At 43.9% G+C, this 17,832-nt stretch overlaps 1 protein-coding gene across 4 annotated transcripts in view; it reads left to right on the top strand.

The window, feature by feature from the left end:
* Nucleotides 1–17,832, top strand: part of tmco4 (transmembrane and coiled-coil domains 4) — a 73,994-nt gene that overhangs the window by 36,224 nt on the left and 19,938 nt on the right. For 3 of the 4 annotated variants that reach the window (XM_055659168.1, XM_055659170.1, XM_055659169.1), the window contains 2 exons: nucleotides 15,758–15,875; nucleotides 16,895–17,012. In XM_055659168.1, coding sequence (XP_055515143.1) covers nucleotides 15,758–15,875; nucleotides 16,895–17,012 — 236 coding nt within the window. The remainder of the gene's footprint in view (nucleotides 1–15,757; nucleotides 15,876–16,894; nucleotides 17,013–17,832) is intronic. The other variant, XR_008725855.1, reaches the window with a different exon arrangement.

Genomic DNA, 17,832 nt, shown 5'->3' with positions numbered 1-17,832 from the left:
TGTAATGGAACCACCCCGTAGATGTGACGCAGTGGCGCAGCGGTACAGCGCAGGAGACCCGGGTTCAATCCTGACTATGGGTGATATTTGTACCTTGTCCCCGTGACCTGCGTGAATTTACTCTGGGGGCTCTGGTTACACACTCTCCAAAGCCGTGCATGTGTGTCGGTTCATTGGCATGGTAAAATTGTTCCTAGTGTGCAGGGACCACTGGTCAGCTCGGACTCGGGCCAAGGGCCTGATACACACGCTGTATTTCTGAACTAAACTAAATGAAACTTTTATGAAACTAAATGAAACTTTCTGAAGAAGGGCTTCAGCCCGAAACGTCGCCTATTTTCTTCGCTCCATAGATGCTGCTGCACCCGCTGAGTTTCTCCAGCAATTTTGTGTACCTTAAATGAAACTTTAACCTGTTACTGAAAAGAAAGGGAACATATGCTGTTTCTGACTGGATCTTTTATTAAATTTGCAGCTCAGGCTAAAGTTGAGAAATAAGGAAAAGTCTTGATTCACAAAGCCTGATCATACATAGTTTCTCCCATGAGATTGTTTTACTTTAAGATCAACATATTCCAAATACTCACAGAAGTTTAGTTTTCTTTTGAGATACTGCAGGGAAACAGGCCCTTCGGATCACGAGTCCTTGCTGACCAATGATCACTTATTCTCACCAGCTCTCTATTATTCCACTTCGTCATTCATCCCCTACACTCTAGGGGCGATTTACAGAGGCCAAAAAACCTGCAAACCCCGTGTAACACTCGGTGCAAGGAAAACAGAGAACCTTGAGGAAACTCATGCCATCACTGATAACGTGCAGACTTCACACAGAGAGCAGCCGGGTTTCTGGCACTGTGAGGCAGCAGCTCTACCAGCTGTGCCACTGTGCTGCAATGTTCGCTTGCTACTAAAGATCATTTTTTAAGTGCAATTCGTTTGTCTGACGAGGATAAATGTTTTTCTATGGGCAGCACATGCTTCCTCATGTAGCTCAACCCAATGGTCACAGTTTGCCTTTAAAACTAACTATCCATCTTGAACAAAATGGGCAGCACAGGTGTCCAGTGGGTTGAAGCTGCTGCCTCACCACGCCAGAGACCAGAGATTGATCCTGACCTTCAGTCCTGTCTGAGTGTAGTTTGCACGTCCTCCCTGTGAGTGCACCTGAGTGCACCTGCTTCCTCCCGCATCCCAAATACGTGCGGGTTTGTAGGTTAATTGGACTCTGTAAATTGTCTCTAACGTGTAGAGAGTGGATAAGAAAGTGAGATAACCTGGAGCGAGAGTGAACGGGTGATCGATGGTCAGTGTGGACTCGACTGACGGAAGAGCCTATTTCTAAGCTGTATCTTACAATCAATCAAAAATAAAACATGTTTCAGTCTGCGTTGTGATTTACTAAGATTAACACAGTCCTTTCTTTGATGTGCTGTTGACACATTCTACTTTTATGTTCTACGTATTTCTGAAACAATGGAAATCAGTAACTGTGACAGCATGAATATTTGCATTTTGGTTCCGTTTAAAATAACTTATTTTTTAATGCTTCCTGTAACCTTTTTTTTTTTGCTTTCTGAGTGCCCACTATCTTTATTTCTCTTACATATCATTTTGGACATCTGCTTTCTCTTGATTTTAATCCTATAGCAATTCCGGTTCAACCTATCCACATGGTTTAACTGCTTCTAAAGCATGCTATACTTTGATCCAAGCATTCACTTTCATTAAAGCTATGTCTCAGATTGTAATTCAAATACTTACAAACTTCTGCAGAAGCACTGTGGAGAGCATACATACTTCTGGGTTCCATCGCAGCTTGCTTTGGGAACATCTCTACCCAAGACCGCAAGAAATTACAGGGAGTCGTAGATGTAGCCCAGTCTGTCACACAGACCAGACTCCCCACCAATGACTATCTGCACATCATTCTGCCTTGAAAAAGCAGACCATGCTTCGAGGATGAGTCATCGTGAAAGTGAGACAGGCCCTTAACGCTATCCTACATACTAGGGACAATTTACAATTTTTACCAAAGCCAATTAACCTGCACACCTGTATGTCTTTGGAGGAAACCGGAGCACCCGGGGAAAACCCTCATGGTCAAGGGGAAACGTACAAAGTCCGTACAGACAGCACCCGTAGTCACGATTGAACCCAGTTTTCTGGCGCTGTAAGGAAGCAACTCTTCCGCTGTGCCACCGTGCCACCCTTATCCTCACTTTATAAGGAAGAATAACATGACTTTGGATTCCAGCTCAACTGTGCCAGAGAAAGTCAAGGTACCGCCATTCTAACAGGTGTGGTCAATAGTGATGGTTTTACTGTCCAAAACCTCCTACTTTCAGCAGCATTGACTCGCGGCCTAAACTACCATTGTCAACTTTCCGTACTTATGTCCTGACAGCAGTTACTTATTTATCTACTTCTTATGCCCATGAACATGTTACTAAATAATGATCAACAGATGGCTTGAATCTTACTTCCCTCGTTTGTTTTATACAGTTCGTCTGTTACAGCTCTTTGCAATTTTGTTTTAAATCCAGCTCTTTTCATGTTTGTGTGTGAGAGAGAGCTTGCTTTTTATCCAAATAAAATCAGCAGTGATACCACTTTAAAGTAGATATTTCTGAGTTGAATATTAATCATATTTCCTCTCAAATGACATTTTATCAAATGCAGGCAAAGGAGATTGTCTTGTCTTGACATCATGTTCGGTGCAGACATTATGAATTGAATGGCTATACGGTTCTATGTTCTATATTCAAAATTACATATATTTAGAACTGTAGTCATACAGCATGGAAACGGGCCCTTTGGCCCAACTTGCCCACACCGACCAACATGCCCCATCTACACTTGTTCTACCTGCCGACCTTTGGCCCAAATCTCTCTAAACCTGTCCTATCCATGGACCAGTCCAATTGTTTCTTAAACCTTGCGATAGTACCTACCTCAACTACCTCCTCTGGCAGCTCGTTCCATACACCCACCACCCTTTGTGCGAAAAAGTCACCTCTCTGGTTCCTCGTCAATCTTTCCCCCTTCACCTTAAACCTATATCCCCTGGTTCTCGATTCCTCTACTCTAGGCAAGAGATTCTGTGCATCTACCCAGTCTATTCCTCTCGTGATTCTATACACCTCAAGAGGATCATTTCTAGTACTTTTTTTTCTATCGTTTGAGCTCTTTAGAAGGACTCGAAAAATCCATTGTCCTGACTTTAAAACCTGTGTTTATAATCAAATCATGTTGTAGACGATCTTGTACCAATTATTGGTAAGGTTGAGGCAGGCTGCAGCCTTCTCCTGGTTAATTTAAATCCAACAAACCTTGGGAGTGAAGCACTTCCAGTCGATAATTCACAGCAAAGTGTTCCTGACCTGCAGAAACCAGCATTTTTCTTGATATTAATGCCCGGCTTTTTCCCTCTTTTTATTTTCTTGCTTGGGTGTTCCCTGAGATTACAGCTAGTCTTGATTATATTCCAGACTCATTGTGACAGATAGTGTTACAGTTGTTTACTGGCCTCAAAGATAAGAACAGCCTGACCTTGAAAGTAATATCTTCCTGATGGTAAAGAGCAGTTTGTCCCGAGGACTCTTTGGGAGCTGAAATGTAAGTACACTCGAGGCAGGGTATTTATGAAATAATTAGTAAAAAATAGCTTGAATTTAATGATACTGCAGTTTCTACGAGACTGCGAGGCGTTATGCAGATTAACTAGTTAGCAGTTTTACATTTTCAGACTGGATATTCTATCCCGAATAGCTTTCGCCCTTATTTATCTTTGTGTTGTTCGTTGCAGTAATATAGAGTCTGCTTGCCACAAAACATGCTTTAATGCCTTGCCAGATGGAGATCAATTGACTAATAAACTCCCTGGCTCTCATTTGACTTTGTAAACAGCTGAAAGCAAACACAGTTAACCAAAATCCGTTACTTCCCACTGCACTGATTCTTTCCAGCAATAGTATTGTGTTTCTTAATTCATCAGTGGGGTGTGCGGCCATCCTTGGCAAGAAGAGCAATTATTGCCCCTTCCTAATTACCCTTGAACCAGAGCTGCTTGGTCAACCATTTCAAAAGCCCTTCACGAGTCAATGGCATTGGGTCTGGTCCTTGGAGTCTCATCTACACCAGTCTCGATAAAGATGGCTGAAAGGAGCAACTTGTTCGTTTCATGGTTACTGTAACTGATGTTAACTTTTTATTCCAGATTTAATCAATTAACTGAAAAACTCCCCAGCTGTCAGCTGAATTTACACTCAAGTCTCCAAATATTAGTTCAGGTCCCCATGTTACCAGGCCAGCAACATATTTTCTACTTTACCATACTCCGATAGTGTGGGGAAAATTCGTTTTCTGTTTTTGTCAACATTTTGCCATTTTTAATATTTTAGCTGGATCATCAAACGCTATTAAACTTCAGGAGTTGTCAAGACTATTTTGTGTGATCATTCCTCTCCAGTTTCAAATCAATGTGGGTGTATTGGATTATGAAATAAGGTGAGACTTTAGAGATACAATGCAGAAAAGGCTCTTTGGCCCACTGAGTCTGTGCCGACCAGCAATCACCCTGTGCACCAACACTATCCTACACACTGGGGACAATTTTACAACTAACCACAGCCAATTAACCTACAAACCAGAGCGTCTTTGGAGAGTGGGAGGAAACGGGAGCACCCGGAGAAAATCCACGCGGTCACAGGGAGAACGTACAAACTCGTGCAGACAGCACCCGTAGTCAGGATCGAACCAGGGTCTCTGGCGCTGTAAAGCAGCAATTCTACCGCTGCACCACTGTGCCCCACTAAAGTTTGAAGTCATTTACAATGCGATTGAGTTTCCTCAGCAGTCGTGAAATGTCTGATCTGAAACTGGTGGAAACATCACAAAATGCATGATGTACCTGCCCATTTCACATACATCACTGGGAATGGCAAATCCTGGCTCAACACTAAACCTTGCCAACGTTAACACCTTCCAAGGGCATTTCAGTGGTTGGAGGGACCTCTGTATTTGTCAGCTGAGGCAGATTTGCCATCTGGAGTTTGCAGCAATGCTCAATGTGATTTTCCCTCTGGATCCAGTCCATTGACTGCAGGCACGTGGAGGTTGCAGAGTGCATTCCTAACTCATTTCAACAATATCCAACCCAATGTATGCGCTAGAATTCAGAAGATTGAGGGGGGATCTTATAGAAACTTACAAAATTCTTAAGGGGTTGGACAGGCTAGATGCAGGAAGATTGTTCCTGATGTTGGGGAAGTCCAGAACTAGGGGGTCACAGTTTAAGGATAAGAGGGAAGTCTTTTAGGACCAAGATGAGAAAATCATTTTTTACACAGAGAGTGTTGAATCTGTGGAATTCTCTGCCACAGAAGGTAGTTGAGGCCAGTTCATTGGCTATATTTAAGAGGGAGTTAGATGTGGCCCTTGTGGCTAAAGGGATCAGGGGGTATGGAGAGAAGGCAGGGAATGGGATACTGAGTTGGATGATCAGCCATGATCATATCGAATGGCCGTGCAGGCTCGAAGGGCCGAATGGCCTCTACTCCTGCACCTATTTCTATGTGTCTATGTTTCTAGAATGCATGATTGACGGAAATCAACCGATCTCTGAATAATCAAATCAATACATCAAGTGATCTGGCATCAGCTTCAGTTTACGCAAATTAAAAATTTCGAACTATCTTACAGTATAGAAGTTTTCCCTCCCTTTATTCTAGAAAGTTGCAGCTTACAGGGGCAGCACAGTGGTGCAGCAGCAGAGCTGCTGCCTTACAGAACCAGAGGCCCGCGGTTCGATCCCGACTACGGGTGCTGTCTGTACAGAGTTTGCACGCTCTCCCTGTGATCAAGTGGGTTTTCTCCCGGTGCTCCGGTTTCCTCCCGCCTTCCAAAGACGTGCAGGTTTGTCGGTTCACAAAAATGCTGGAGAAACTCAGCGGGTGCAGCAGCATCTATGGAGCGAAGGAAATCGGCAACGTTGCCTATTTCCTTCTCTCCATGCAAAGAGTTGAACAATCTCCAATATAGGAAATAGGCAACGTTTCAGCATCTATGTGGAGCGAAGGAAATGGGCAACGTTTCGGGACGAAACCCGGAAGGGTTTCGTCCCGAAACGTTACCTATTTCCTATAGTGGAGATTGTTCAACTCTTTGCATGGAGCGAAGGAAATAGGCAACGTTGCCTATTTCCTTCGCTCCATAGATGCTGCTGCACTCGCTGCGTTTCTCCAGCATTTTTGTCTACCTTCGATTTTGCAGCATCTGCAGTTCCTTCTTAAACAGGTTTGTAGGTTGATTGGCTTCTGTAAAATTGTCCCTAGTGTGTGGGATAGAACTAGTGTTGGTCGGCTTGCACTCGGCGGGCCGAAGGAACTTATTTCCACGCTGTATCTGCAAACCAAATTAAGCTCAACTAAACTAAGCTCTAAACATCCCAAGGTCAGAGATTTCGCAGTTAATGCTAATCAATTTTCCTCTATCTAGCTTTCCAACCCCCCCCCTAAACAGGTGGATGAACGCCTATGGGAATGAAGTAAGTAACCATTATTGGAACTGACTGCTTGCTTGCAAGGTAAATCCTGACACCTGTTCATTGTTCCAAGTACTCTGCTTCCCCTGATGTGATTGCTGTGTATTCCTTGGATAGGATACATCTGTCGATTCCAGGCATTTACATTCAGGCTTGTATGGGAGGCTCCAGTGGCCACTAAAATAACAGCTGTTTGGTAAAATCTAAATATTGACTGTCCACGAATTAACTCATATTGATGGAGTAGGTACTGAATGAACCAGCTGGGACGTATATAAACAAATGTGTGGAAGAATTAGAAGTTCCTCTCCTTCTCTCCGTTCTGTTTACAGATATTTGACTACTTAAGCTCAGTGAAAACCTGCTGAGTTACTCCAGCACTTTGTGTGGGGTTTTTTTCTAAGCCAGCATCTGCAGTTCCTTGTGTCTCCAAGTCCAGCGATGCTTGGTTTTAATATTTCAATTGCTGTCCTGCCTGAGTTTAGAATCACAGTCGTAAGTAGATTTATGTTGAGTTGCGATGAAAAGGTCTCAATTTGTTTTTTAAAACTGCGTAGTATTGAATGAAAGTGCTGGAGTAACTCAGCGGGTCAGGCAGCATCTCTGGAGAGAAGGAATAGGTGGCGTTTCGGGTCGGAACCCTTCTTCAGACTGAACGAGTAATGAGTATGATGTTACATTGAAAAGAGATCTGAAATTGGATATTAATTTTGATGAATATTTAGTACACACAGTGAACATTAAACATTCTGAAAATAATTGATGTGATCACTCTACTAATAGTGACATGTTTTTTTAGACTGAAACAGGGCAATGATGAAATTGGTATTGGTGGAGTTTAGGTCATGAAGCAGAATTGATTACAATCCATTTGGAATGCCTCATGTGGTAGTGTATAGAGGTTTAGCTTGCCAACTCATTTTTGTTTGTTTGGGAAATTAAAGTTTTGTTCCAGTTTTTGCCTTTTTATTTGATTCTTCCACAAACATTGGCGGTTGCTAGGTTCCTTAGCTGCTGACCTCCCATCAATCTTGGGTACATGGTCCATATGCTTCACTTAAATTGTCGGCAGGGCTCTGAGCAACGAGAGGGCAGCACAGCCGTGCCCAGTATTGTCCTGTGTAGGAATGAACTGCAGATACTGCTTTACACCGAAGAAAGACATAACATGCTGGAGTAACTCAGTGGGACAGGCAGCATCTCTGGAGAGAAGGAGTGGGTGGCGTTTCAGGCTGAGTGTGAAGAAGGGTTTTGTGTCTATCCCCAGTCTTGTCCTCACTCATTATTCACACACTGCGGCCTGGATTAGAGGGTTTCTGCCTCAGGGAAAAGTTGGATAGACTTGGATTGTTTTCTCTGGAACTACAGAGGTTGTTAGGAGACTTGGTAGAGGTACACAAAATTATGAGACATAGATAGGGTGAGAGTCAGAACCTTTTTCCCAGGGTGGCAATGTCCAACACTAGAGGGCATAGCCATGAAGTGAGAGAGGGAAAGTTCTATGGAGATATGCAGGGTGTTTTTTTAATATACAGAGAGTAGTAGTGGTCCGGAACGCATTGCCAGGGGTGGTGGTGGAGGCAGGCACGATAATGCTGTTTAAGAGGCTTTTAGATAAAGCACATGGAAGTGCAGGGAATTGAGGGATATGGATCACGTGCCCAGGCAGATGAGATCAGTTTAACTTGGCATCAAGTTCGGCACCAGTATTGTGGGCTGAAGTGTCTGTTCCTGGAGCCGTACTGCTCTTTATTGCTTTGTGCTAATTTCCAGCAGAAATATTTGAACATCACAAATGAACTCGAGCTAGTTGCAAGGGGCAACGTTTAAAGGAGATGTGCAGGGGTTTTCACACAGAGAGTGGTGGGTGCCTGGGATGCATTGCCTGGGGCGGTGGTGGAGGCAGATACGATAGTGGCCTTTAAGGGACTTTTTGGATAGGCACGTGGACATGCAGGGAATGGAGAGATATGGATATTTTGCAGGCAGATGAGATTAGTTCATCTTGGCATAATATTCAGCATTCCTGAATAAGGGCCTGTTTCTGTGCTGTACTGCTCCATGTTCTGTGTTCTAATGCTTCTGCTCTGCAGTAATGGGATAAAGTGTGGAAACAGGCCCTTCGGCCCACCGAGTCCGCACTAGTTCTATCCTACATGCTAGTTACAATTTATAGAAGCCAATTTGCCTACTAACCTGCATGTCTGGAGAGTGGGAGGAAACCAGTGCACCCGGAGAAAGCCACACAGTCACAGGGAGAACGTACAAACTCCGTACAGACAGCACCCTTAGTCAAGATTGAAGCGGGGCCTCTGGCGTTATGAGGTAGCAACTCTACCGTTGTGCCACCCGTCTCTCAGAGGTAACCCTCCCTAAAACACATACACGTGTGGATGTTGAATCAGGTTTGGGTTGGGCTTTGCTGTGATAATCTCACGTCCTGGTGAAGTTGCTAACTGTACACGTGTGACTTTGCGCTTTGGAACGCAAATCCCAGACAGGGTCAACACAGCTGGGAGAAGGTGGGGGAGAAAATGAGGTGATAAAACAAGTTAATACTGCTTTAAATCTTTATTGTGTCTGAGAAGTATACATGGATTAAATATTTTATAGAACATAGTGATACAAGAGATTTGGAAGAACATAATAATTAGCAGAAGTAAGTCCTTCAGCCTCTGATGTTTGTCACATTATGGCTCTCAGCCTCCAGAGTACTCTCTGACACAGTTCTGAAAGCTCACCACCCTTTGGACCCATAATAACAAATGCTTTTTTTATATAAACCCAAAAGGGGCTACATCATTGCGAACTGTGAAGCTCTTTAAAGGACATTTGATGGGGTGGGAGATAAAAGTGGGTGCAAGGTCAGGATTCAGGGCAAGGGAGTGTGTGTGTGTGTGGGGTAGGGGTTGGATGAGTGTGTGTGTGGGGGGGGGGGGGGGGTGAGGGTAGGGTTGGGAGGAGTGTGTGTGTGTGTGTGTGGGGGGGGGGGGGGGGAGGAGGGTGTAGGGGTGGGGAGGGGGTAAGTGGGAGGAGTGTGGGGGGGTGGGGGGGGTAAGTGTTGGAGGAGTGTGTGTGTGGAGGAGTGTGTGGGAGGGGGAGGAAGGTGTGTGTAGAAATTACATAACATTGGACAATTCAGTGTTCAAATATCACACTAGTTCTATGTTTAATTTTCTCATCCACCCCATACACACTGGAGACAATTTACAAACGCCAATTTACCTAAACTATCCGCACGTCTTTGGGACGTGGAAGGAAGCATTTTTAGTATTTAAGAGGGAACTGCAGATGCTGGAGAATCGAAGGTTACACAAAAAAGCTGGAGAAACTCAGCGGGTGCAGCAGCATCTATGGAGCGAAGGAAATAGGCAACGTTTCGGGCCGAAACCCAACGGAAATAGGTAACGTTTCGGGCCGAAACTCGGAAGAGTTTCGGCCCGAAACGTTGCCTATTTCCTTCGCTCCATAGATGCTGCTGCACCCGCTGAGTTTCTCCAGCTTTTTTGAGTAACCAAGCATTTTTAGTAGTTGCTGTGTAAGTGCAGCTTGTTGCTGCAGTTGCGTTACTATAATTACTAGGATGCTAGCTGCTTATAGAATGCATTGAAGATCTTGCACAGAGTTGGCTTGTTTATCCTTGGAGAGAATCATGATTTCCATACTTCAGCCAAGACAGGTTTAAACTAGGTCCATGCGCAAAGGAACATCCTTTTTTTTTTTTTTTTTTTTATTTTATTTTTATTAGAAGTACGGTAAATTACAATCCTACACAACACATATATCTTAATACATTTTTTGTACCGCTTCATTTTTTTTTGAGCTTTAAGAAAAAGGTAGAAGTAAGGAAAGTAAAGAAAGTGCAAGAGAGTCGTGAAGTGCAAGAGTGTTGGGAAAAGAAAGCCCCTTAGGAAAGAAGTTAGAGAAGGAAGTAAAGTGAGAAAATAGACCCTAGAAAAGAAAGAAAGAGAAAATAGAAACAATCGCTCTATTATAACATTAAACTCCGCAGAAAGGGGACTACCAACCAAGTCTGTTTTTGTTGTTTTACCTCCCGTTACCAGGTCCTGATACCACTTATTTATATATTTGGTTTTTTTTAATTACTATTGCACCTCATACTTGTAATAGGTCCAGAAACATAGACCACGTCTTTTGGAATTGGTCTGCTTTAAACTAGGTCCACGCGCAAAGGAACATCCTCACATGCAGTCGCCACCCTTCTCCCCGCTGTTCCCGACGTAAAGAAATGTAGGCAGTGGAATATGGCAGGATACCAAGTTTGCAAATTGCTGCTTGATTTATAAAAGATGACCCACAGAGTTGAATCATAACAGCGATGATGTGATGCAGTTAAGGGCAGTGGGAAAGTTATTTATCTCAGCTATCTCCTGTGACCACATCAGTACAACAACTCTTGCGTGACTTGTGCAGTATTACTGGGAAACCTCTGATTAAAATGTGAAGCCATCTCACTGCCTGGTGTAGTCACTATTTCCATTAAATCATCCAAAAATCAAATCAAAAACACTCTTGGCTGCTGCTTTCCCACCAAGTGCCCTTCATTTTTCCTGTTCTTCCTGTTCCAGTGTTTAACCTCTCCCAATGTAGCAACACTCTTTAGCCTTTAGAGATACAGCGCGGAAACAGGCCTTTCGGCCCACCAAGTCCACGCTGACCAGCGATCACCCCCCATACACTAGCACTATCCTACACACTAGGGACAATTTTACCCTGCGCCAATTAACCTACAAACCTGCAGGGAGAACGCGCAAACTCTGTACAGACAGCGCTCGTAGTCAGGATCGAACCTGGGTCTCAGACACTGTGCAGCAGCGACACTACCACTGCGCCACCGTGCTGTCTTTTGCCTCACACTTCTTTCTTTCTTCTTTTGTCCCTCTTTACCAACCTCCTTGCCACGTTCCTTCCTTCTCCCGGCCGTCTCCCTCCCTCAATATCCTCCTACAGTTCTTAGTGAACTCCTTGTCGTGGTACAACACATTTCTCCTCCTCTACAGGAAATATGTGGTCGCGTTAGAAAGATCGGTGGCGCAGCGGTAGAGTTGCTGCCTCACAGCTCCAGAGACCCGGGTTGGATCCTGACTGCGGGAGCTGTCTGTTCGGAGTTTGTACATTCTCCCCGTGACCGCGTGGGCTTTCTCCGGGTGCTCCCGTAAAGGCAGACAGACAGATTTGCAGGTTAATTGGCTTGGTAAAATTGTAAATTGTCCCTAGTGCGTAAGATAGTGTTCGTGTGCGGGGATCGCTGGTCGGCACGAACTCGGTGGACCATAGACCCTGCTTCTGCGCTGTATCTCTAAACTAAACTAAAGAGATTTGCCAGGATGTTGCCAGGAATGGAGAGCTTTACTAATAAGGAGAGAATAGATGGTTTATTCTTCTTAGAACATAGGGGGTCAAGGGGGGGACCTTAGAGGATTATAAACCTATGAGGGGCATTGGTAGGGTATATGGGGTCTTTTTCCTGGAGTGTCGAATCAAAAGCATAGGCTTAAAGGAAGATGGTGGATATTTAAAGATCTGAGGACAGGTTTTTCTACGTAGGATTTTGATTATATTGGAAAAAGCTGCCAGAGTGATAGAGGCAGATAGAAATAAAAACCTTTAAAAAGCAAGTGGACAGGTCTTTGGATCGGAAAGGAGTAGAGGGATTAAGGTCAAATGAGATTAGTAAGTAGGCATCGAGGTTAGCATGAATGAGTTGGGCTGAAGGGCCTGTTTCTGCGCTGTGCAACTCCAAGACTATTTAGTAGCCCCACCTGTCATTGGATGCGAAGGATTTATGGAAATACTGACTAAACCAGGCTTCACGTTTTAATCAGAGGTTTGGAAATAATACTGCACAAGTCACGCACGAGTTGTCGTGGCCACAGGAGATATTTAAGATAAATAACTTTCCCATAACCCTTTAATAGTCAGGGCTTTTTAAAACTGATCTAATGGTTGAGGGGAAGAGTTGAAATTGTGCTGGGAGCCCAGCTTGGTTATATTTTGCATCAATAGCTGGGATATTAAGTCACACATTCACTGAGGAGCCAAACATGTCTGAATCCACAGCCAGGTCACAACTCCCTGAGGGGTGGTTTACAGAGGCAGTGATTTACAACTTGGCAGCTTGTACAATAACGTTGTCTGCCTGGTTTGTGTAAGTATGATTGTATATTCAGCATCAGAGTCTCGCTTTTTCACACAAATGGAAGCAGCACTCTTGTTCCTGAAACTCGTGGCCTTCACATGAACAAAGTGAAACTGAAGCAGACACGTTTGAATGTAAAATGACAACTAAGTGGATAAGCATAAGCACACAATGTTTATCTATAGAAATGTTATACTGTGAGTGGGTTCTGCGAACTCTTTCTACAGCAGTGTTATAAGTACAAATGGTATAAGTACTGTTACATCATAGGCAATCCACAGCCAACGCCCCTTTATCATTTAGATGTTGTTCTTCCCAATTGATCTTCGATTAGCTATTCTTATTGAAGATCAAATACATTGTGTGTACTGTGCAGCACGGTGGCGCAGCAGTACAATTGCTGCCTTACAGTGCCAGAGACCTGGGTTCGATCCTGACTACAGGCACTGTCTGCATGGAATTGTAGACTGCGACTGCGTAGGTTTTCTCTGGGCGCTCCAGTTTCTTCCCCCATTCCAAAGACGTGCAAGTTTGTAGGTTAATTGGCTTCTGTAAAATTGTTCCTAGTGTGTAGGATAGAACTAGTGTATGGGTGGCACGGACTCGGTGGGCCGAAGTCCCTGTGTCCATGTCGTATCTTTAAACTGAACCAAACTAAGCTGCTGGTTTCCCCTTGTCCATTCTGTTACAAGCGTGCAGAGTTTTCCCAAACATGATTGCCCTTTCGTAAACCCATGTTAACTTTGCCCACTTTTCTAAGTGCCTTCAACCACAGTGGAGCAGCTGGTCGAGCTGCTACCTCAGAGTGCCAGAGACCCGGCTTCGATCCTGACCTCAGATGCTGCCTGTGAGGAGTGCGCATGTTCTCCCTGTGACCACGTGGATTTCCTCCGGGTGCTCCAGTTTCTTCCCACTTCCCAAAGACGTGCGGGTTTATAGGTTGATTGATCTCTGTAAATTGCCCCTGGTGTGTAGGGAGCGGATGGGGAAGTGGGATAACATGGAACTACTGTGAACGGGTGATCGATGGTCAGTGTGGACTTGATGGGCCAAATGGTCTGTTTCCATGCTGTACCAATCAATTCAATTAATAAAGAAAACAGTATAGAAACAGGCCCCTTCCATCCACCGAGCCCAAGCCGACCATCGATCAACCCGCTCGCATCAATTCTATGTCATCCCACTTTCTCATCCACTCATTACACACCAAATTCACACAGACAGAACCAAAGGTCAGAATTGAACCCGGGTCTAGTCCTTGCTGTCTCCTCCCCTTCCTCAGTCCCCCTGCTGTCTCCTCCCATCCCCCAGCCTTCGGGCTCCTCCTCCTTTTACCTTTCTTGTCCCCGCCCACCCCAGCCCCCGATCAGTCTGAAGAAGGGTTTCGGCCCGAAACGTTGCCTATTTCCTTCGCTCCATGCAAAGAGTTGAACAATCTCCACTATAGGAAATAGGTAACGTTTCGGGCCGAAACCCTTCCGGGTTTCGGCCCGAAACGTTGCCTATTTCCTTCGCTCCACATAGATGCTGCTGCACCCGCTGAGTTTCTCCAGCTTTTTTGTGTACCTCTGGGTCTCTACCAGTTGTGCCGCTGTGCCACCTTATTTCCTTGATACTCCCTTTACTGAATTCTGATATGTCCCCATTCCTTCGGCTTACTGTTAATTTTGGAAACATTACAGCACTTTTCGTTTCTTTTCCTTTCATCTTCTTCAATCCTCGTCAGCCACAGCTAGACCACTTCTTCCTGTCGTGGTTTAGTGCCTTAAAACAAAATACATATTCCATATGGCACTGAATTATTACAGCATGAATAGAAACCATTCAGCCATCCAGTGCCATATTTTCAATTAAAACCAAGAGATAACTTAGAAATAGAGCATTAATTATCCTCACTAATTCCCCTTCATCCCGTGCCATCCAAGGAAAGATTGACTGGAGTTCATTTTATTGCCATTTGTTGGGTTTTATGTATAAATGTTTCATGTATGAGAAGTTTTATATATTATGTTTTATGTATGAGAAGAACTTTTTTCACACAGAGAGTGGTGAATCTCTGGAACTCTCTGCCACAGCGGGTAGTTGAGGCCACAGTTCATTGGCTATATTTAAGAGGGAGTTAAGATGTGGCCCTTGTGGCTAAGGGGATCAGAGGGTATGGAGAGAAGGCAGGTACGGGATACTGAGTTGGATGATCAGCCATGATCATATTGAATGGCGGTGCAGGCTCGAAGGGCCGAATGGCCTACTCCTGCACCTAATGTTTCTATGTTTCTAAATGCCATTAGCATTCGTATTATTAACAGCACTATTTAACAAAAACGCAGTTTGGGTTAGATTTATTCAAGAACTAAACATTTGCCTTACATCACATTCAATACACTGTGCCACCTCTTAATCAATAGAATTTCTTCTGTAAGCGGTTGAACTAATTTAGTGAATCTTGATAGTGTTCATGATGTACAAGATTGACCAGGGCGGCGTACATATTGGCATACTAGTTCAGTACGTCCATGGATTGTCAATAATTTATCCGTAAGGTTTTTTCTTTTTTTTTTTTTTTGAAAATATTTTTTATTGGAGATAGGTACATAACCTATTACATCATTACAGTCTTACATTTTTAAATTGATAATATTGTCAGTTATTATTACATTGTCTCCAATACCTTTTGCCTTTTTATTCCTTTTTTTTAAAACTAGATAGAACTAAAGAGATAGATGAAGTAAAGAAAGAGAAGAAAAACAAAAACAAAAAAACAAAAAAAAAAAAAGGAAAAAGATAGTTAAAGAAGAATGGAAAAATTTATTAAACTAAAAAACTTCGTTCGAGATATGTTCGTACATTTCAGAGTATAGCATTTCATCCATTCTTTAGCCCGAGTGCTAGTCAGGTTCCTGTGCTGAACTATTCTGACCCTTTAAGTAATCAATAAAAGGAGACCATATTCCAACGAATAATTCCTGTTTGTCCAACAGGGAAAATCTGATTCTTTCCACGTTTAAGGTCTCCGTAAGGTTTTTTCAATCCTTCCTTTTGTTTTTTTTTTACAGATGGTGAAGGAATTATCGAAGATGTTGTGTTGCTCGGAGCTCCAGTGGAAGGTGCGGCCAAACACTGGAAACCTCTCACAAGAGTGGTCGCTGGTCGTATAATTAATGGATACTCTAGGTACGCAAGAATTAATGCCCTCTGTCCCACTTAGGAAACCTGAACGGAAACCTCTGGAGACTTTTGCGCCCCGCCCAAGGTTTCCGTGCGGTTCCCGGAGGTTTTTGGTCAGTCTCCACCACCTGCAACCTCCGGCAACCACCTGCAACCTCCGGGAACCTGCACGGAAACCTTGGGTGGGGCGCAAAGTCTCCAGAGGTTTCCGTTCAGGTTTCCTAAGTGGGACAGGGGGCACGATAAGGTAGGCAAAAGTGCTGGAGAAACTCAGCGGGTGCAGCAGCATCTATGGAGCGAAGGAAATAGGCAACGTTGCGTATTTCCTTCGCTCCATGCAAAGAGTTGAACAACCATAGGAAATAGGTAATACCTATAGGAAATAGGTAACGTTTCGGGCCGAAACCCGGAAGGGTTTCGGCCCGAAACGTTGCCTATTTCCTTCGCTCCATAGATGCTGCTGCACCCGCTGACAGGGGGCATAAGTCTATATCTGTGCCAACTTATAACTTTGTTTATTGCGATACTAACAACATAGACTCATGGATTAAGATAGGAATCCAAAGCACGAGATCTAGGGAAGGATGACGATTTTTGCTTAATAGGATCATTACTTACGGAAGGCAAGGAACTTCACACAGTTTAGTTTCGAAATACTGCTTACGAAATTTGGCCCTTCAGCCTACCGAGTCCGCGCCGACCAGCGATCCCCGCACACTAAAACTATCCTACGCACACAAGGGGCAATCTCAAATTTTACCCAGGGATGTGGATCACGTACAGGAGATTAGTTCAACCCGACATCATGTTCGGCATGGACATCGGGGGTCCGAAGGTGCTGGCCCTTTGCTGCACTGTTCTGTGGTGTATGTGATCGTTTATTTAATAAATATGCTATTGTTGTTGGGGCTGAGAATGAGCTCAAAGCATACTTAGTTACCGTAAAGAATATTCAGGCCAAAATTGAATTTGAGATTATGCTGATCTCTAAACTATTTAAAAAATAATTGCTTTTTCTCTAACAGGGGTGACTGGCTTCTGAATTTTGTCTATCGTAGTTCTTCAGTACAGCTGAATGTGGCAGGCCTGCAGCCAGTTGTTATGGATAATGAAAAAATGATTAATGTGGACCTTTCATCCATTGTGAGTATCTTTCTCCTCCTCTTCATAGGATGCCTGCTTGTTTCTGATGCATTATACTTGTTCTGGACTTATTTTAAATTATTTTTTAGGATGTAACTTGGAGCACTGAAGTTTCGGATGCAAGGACCATTTTTATTTAATTTGACGCAAAGATTTCATCTCCATTGCAGGTGTTGAGTCTTATCTTTCAGCAGTAGTTCAGATGCCACGTTACATGATTGTACACCAATGCATTTCCTTTGTCCCAGCCTTAGAAGATCCTTAGTGTATCAACGTGAATGTTTCCCACTTCCACTTTATTTGGTAAAAATCTTCTCCGCATTTTCAGAATTTTAATTTATTAACGCAAACTGTTCCCCCGCAACGTTGATTACACTGCGAGTTGGGTCGGGTCGGGTCCGGTTACTGAAATGGATGAAAAAAGGCCCACACTCCGCTCCGTTGCGTACTACACGTCAGCTCATTACATTTAGCAGGAGTGGTCTATCTTGCTCCGCTATAGGATGTTTGGGTAGTGTTGCAACATTTTAGAAACATCTGGGCAGGTACATGGATTGGACAGCTTTAGAGGGATATTGGCCAAATGTAGGCAGGTGGGACTAGTGTAGATGGGACATGTTGGTCTGTGTAGGCAAGTTGGGCAGAATGGCTGTTTCCACACTGTATGACTATGATTCCACAGATAGAGTTAACTCTGAGGGTCTGTGAACTCGGGTGGGGGGGGGGGGGGAAATATTGAGACACAAGGAATTACGGACGCTGGGATCTGGAGCAAAACACAAAGTTCTGGAGAAAGTCAGTGGGTCAAGCAGCATTGGTG

The sequence above is a fragment of the Leucoraja erinacea genome, chromosome 30, assembly GCF_028641065.1.
Source record: "Leucoraja erinacea ecotype New England chromosome 30, Leri_hhj_1, whole genome shotgun sequence".
NCBI classification, from domain to species: Eukaryota; Metazoa; Chordata; class Chondrichthyes; order Rajiformes; family Rajidae; genus Leucoraja; species Leucoraja erinaceus.
Note: the sequence above shows the minus strand (reverse complement) of the source record. Positions and strands in the feature narration are given on the sequence as shown.